The sequence below is a fragment of the Cucurbita pepo genome, unplaced genomic scaffold, assembly GCF_002806865.2.
Source record: "Cucurbita pepo subsp. pepo cultivar mu-cu-16 unplaced genomic scaffold, ASM280686v2 Cp4.1_scaffold001758, whole genome shotgun sequence".
NCBI classification, from domain to species: domain Eukaryota; kingdom Viridiplantae; phylum Streptophyta; class Magnoliopsida; order Cucurbitales; family Cucurbitaceae; genus Cucurbita; species Cucurbita pepo.
The window spans coordinates 1-4,547 of NW_019647868.1; the positions used below are offsets into that span (position 1 = coordinate 1).

The 4,547-nt window shown below is 36.2% G+C and overlaps 1 protein-coding gene across 1 annotated transcript; it reads right to left on the reverse strand.

The window, feature by feature from the left end:
• Nucleotides 1-3,821: 3,821 nt before the first annotated feature.
• On the reverse strand, nt 3,822-4,539 carry LOC111786487 (probable carboxylesterase 18). Its single transcript, XM_023666735.1, has one exon. It carries the CDS (start codon nt 4,293-4,295, stop codon nt 3,963-3,965), a length of 333 nt encoding a protein of 110 aa, XP_023522503.1. The 5' UTR covers nt 4,296-4,539; the 3' UTR covers nt 3,822-3,962.
• Between the last annotated feature and the right edge of the window lie 8 nt (nt 4,540-4,547).

Here is a 4,547-nt window from a genome sequence, read left to right on the forward strand (position 1 = left end):
GAGCGCCTAGCCTATGGTGTGACAACATTGGTGCCACCTACCTATCCGCCAATCCAATCTTTCATCGACGGACGAAGCATGTTGAGGTTGATTATCACTTCGTTCGTGAACGAGTATCGACTCGTCAGCTTGATGTTCGACTCATATCTTCCAAGGATCAGCTCGCCGATATCATGACAAAGCCACTGCCAGCTCCTTCTTTTAGCTATTTTAGGCGCAATCTGAACTTAGTAGTACATCGTCCAGATTGAGGGGGGTGTTAAACCTAAAATAGATCATAACTGTATATACTAAAATAATCTAAGATTTACTAGTTGTTACCAAATCTATGATTTGAAGGGTTTGTTACCAAATCTATGATTTTATGGTTTGTTATCAAATTATAGATTTGGAATGTAATCTTCATTATACGCATCTATAAATACATGAGGTCGTGACCCATATAGGTCATCGTGCCATTCAATCTAACATTCATAACTAGAGATGTCTATTTAACCCACGAAGTTAGGGATTCACGAAAGCCCATCTATATACGAGGCAGAGAATCTTATTTAAACAAAGAATAATAGAGGGAATTGAGATCAATTATACATGAAGTAATTGAAAAAAGGAAATTTTAAGGAAAAAAAGGGTCAAATAAGGACCAAGTAGGAGTAAGAAATTTTAAGAAATTTTTTGAATCTTTCACGAAAAAAAAAAATTACAATATTCGGAAATGGACCATTACCAAAATGCCTCTAACTTTCATAATATTTACAAAAATGCCACTCATTTTCTCCGAATTTTTTAGAGATAGACTCATTAACTTATATCTCATATTAATGGAGATCCAACCATCAACGCCATCCCAAATTTAAACCACCATCAATAGACACGAGAGACTTTAGATCCAATGGTCGGAATTTAATTTGGAAGTCGATAGGTGGATGAATGGAGCAAGTTTTGTGATGGGTCACATCCAACATGGTGACAACCACCATTATAAATAGGAGACTTGATTGAACGATTTGGGACAAGAATCAAGCTTTGAGAGCTCTTAAATCACGAGTAATGGGAGATTAATTTTTGGGTCTCTTGCCACTAAGTTTCTCCAAATTCGTGAGTGTTAAGGATATTTAGTAATAAATTATAGTTTACCATATATATCATATTTGATATTTTATTATAAATATCTAATATTTGCCTTGTTACCGTAGGTATCTTTCCATTTATTGTTATTTCCATTTATTACTATTTCCATATCATTGTAATTTATTTGATTATAAATAAGATAACTTTCACACCACACCTGTGTGGTGGATTAATCAAACATTATTAGTGAGCTACAATCTACGATTTTTCCTCAAATCAATCCCTACACATTCCAAAAAAAGTTGCCCATAAATTTTGTGAACAAGTCTAAGGTTGAAAGTGGTCGTAGTCCCTTTCTCCAATTAAGCTTGAATTTGAAATATGATGTTACACACAATTCATCGTGTCCAACCTATCCCATTCATTTTTCTACACTATCAAAGAGTAATTCTTATAATGATCATGAAGACTAATAAGCTCGGGAGACGCATGCATTCGAGATTTCAGTTTAGAGTAGAATTTGGGGTAAGTTTCAATTTCCTTTCTATAGTCCCTTTCATTTCAAATGGATGATTCCTTTAGTTTTAGGGAACTAAAATGTCTTGGTTTGAAGGGTCGGGATCGAGCTACTCAAAATAATTTCTTAAACTTGAGGGAAATATGAAGAAGTTTCGTGAAGAAATCGTAGCTTGAAAGTGTCTCAATCGTTCTAACCAATAAGAAATTCCAGTGGGTTTACTTCGATGAGGATATAGAGTTTCCATCGACTTTGAAGGTCTATAACTCGAGCTACATCACATGCTAAGGTATCCAATCACTTACATCCTCTTCCTTGAATGTACCATCTACAATGTATATGAAGTACTTGGGGCCAAAGTGTTGGGATATGGAGCATGATGCCTAGATTTGGTAGAGATATATTTGAAAGATATTTCGTAAAGATATGATAGAGATATATAGTAGATATTTGGTAAAGTTTTGATACACATATATTTGTTAGATTATACTTGGTAGGTTTAAATCTTTTTAAACTTATATTTAGTAAATTGAAACCCTATATATATCACATTAGTCCGTGTTTCCAAAAATGTTTTTTTTTTTTTTTTCAATTCATGTATTGTCTCTTGTTGTACATACCTGAAGTCATCAATAAAATCTTTAGACAATATTCCTCCTTGAATTTTCTCTCTCCGGTTCTTTGTGTTCATCTTGATCGAGTGTGTGCGTTATTGAGCGATCCTAACAACTCGTATCAGAGTGAGGCGAGATTCACCATGATATGTGAAGATGAAAATTTCAAATATTGGAATTGAAAAGTTTGATGAATCCGATTTTAGTTTCTGGAAGATGTAGATTGAAGATTGTTTGTACCAAAAAGGTCTTCACGAACCCCTGTTGGGGTGAAGCCGGATTGTCAAGCCTTAGGGTTGATACGGTTGACACTGTCAAAAAATGCGGTGTTCAATATTATCAAGGAGAAGACAATGTCAGATTTGTTGAAGACGCTGTCAAATATGTATGAGAAACCGTCGGCTATGAACAAGGTGTATTTGATGCGAAGGTTGTTTAATTTACAAATATCTGAAGGTGGATCTGTTGCTGGTCATATAAACGAATTCAATATGATTACAAGTCAACTGTGTTTGGTGGATATTAATTTCGAAGATGAAATTAAGGCATTGATTTTGATGTCACCTTTACTCGAGTCGTGGGATACTGTTGTTGCTGCGATCAGCAGTTCACGAGGATCTGATAACCTGAAGTTCGATGAAATTCAAGATGTAGTTCTTAGCGAAAGTATTCGCTAACGGGAAATCGGAGATTCATCAGGCAATACTCTCAGTGTTGATCGAGGGGGAAGAAGTAAATCAAAGGGCCCAAACAATGGGCGATCAAAATTAAGAAACCGAGGAAAATCTCCAAACAAACCAAACGTAAAGTGTTGGAGTTGTGGAGAAAAATGTCACTTTCAGACAGATTGTACAAAGAGGAAGCAGAAGCACAAATCAGAGGATGACGATGATTCTATACATTCAGCAGAAAGACATTGGGGAAGCTCTAATCCTCAACGTGGATAGTCCGATTGGATCTTGAATTTTGGATTCAGGTGCATCTTTTCATTCCTCTCCAAATAAAGAGCTGTGGAAGTTTCGAGAAAGTGTATTTTGCCAACAACAAAGATTTGGAGATTGAAGGAAAAGGGGATGTCTGCATAAAAACTCTGGCACGAAATCAGTGGACATTAAAAGATGTCAGATATATTCCTAGTCTCAAGAAGAATCTAATCTCTATTGGTCACTTGTATAGCACAAGTTATGCAACAAAGTTTGGGAAGAGTTCGTGGAAGATTGTGAAGGGTGCTATGGTGGTAGCACGTGACACAAAATCTCGAACCTTATACACCACTGCAGGATGTATGAACATAACTGCTGTTGCTAAGAGTGCTTCAAATTCAAGTCTATGGCATAATAGACTTGGACATATGAGCGGTAAAGGAATGAAGATGCTAGAACGAACTTTGGAGCCAGAACCATAAACAAACCATCTCAATCTCCAATATTTCTTCATTTTAAATTTTTTGAGTCCGCTTTTTATTCTGGGTCTAAACTGTGTTCGTATAAACTCTACTTTTATATAATTTAAATATACATATGTACTCCCATTTCAAATGTCTTGTTTTTATTTTGCAAAGGTTTTTACCGTGTTTTCAAGTCACGATCCATGCTTCAGAAACCCTCGAAAATCTAATCTTAACAAGAACGATTATGTTATAAAATTGAAATCTGAGTGAAGTTTCAAACATTCCACGTTATCATATCGAACAAACCATAGCTTCGAAATCAAATCAAAGCCAATATTTTCGTCAATTCATGCTTAAACACGAACACAATTTATACTAACAAACATTTCTGGATGAAATCATTTACATCTCTAATGAGCAAAGAACAATCCTTGAGCTGAGGAACAGCATAAAATCCATGGATGGCATTTGGATATTCAACCAAATCCACTTCTTTATCACTCTCTTTAAGCCACTCGTAGTACTTCATCCCCCAATCTCGTAACTGGTCTCGTCCTCCCACAATTAGCAGCGTCATCGGAAACTTCTCGTCGGGAAGGTCTCCGGCACCGGGGCCGAACACGTGTGCAGCTGGGTGGTTTCTATTGGACCCATCTGGCAAAAATGCTTTCCAGTACCAATCAGCTTGTTCCAAGCTTAACATTGGGGATTTGCTGAATTGGACCTCTGAATTTGTTCTCTCCTCTCCACCAAAAAATGGTTGTATTGCTATTAAGCCTTTGATGTTCACCTAGTATAATATCATCATCGTCCTCATCGTATCAAACAAAATATACATTTCAGTGAGCGTGCAGACTAGAGACTAGAGATGTTCATGTGACCCGAATTACTTGATCAACTCAAACTATCGAACCCAAATCATAAAAATGGAGTTGGGTTAGATTTTTTTCGATTT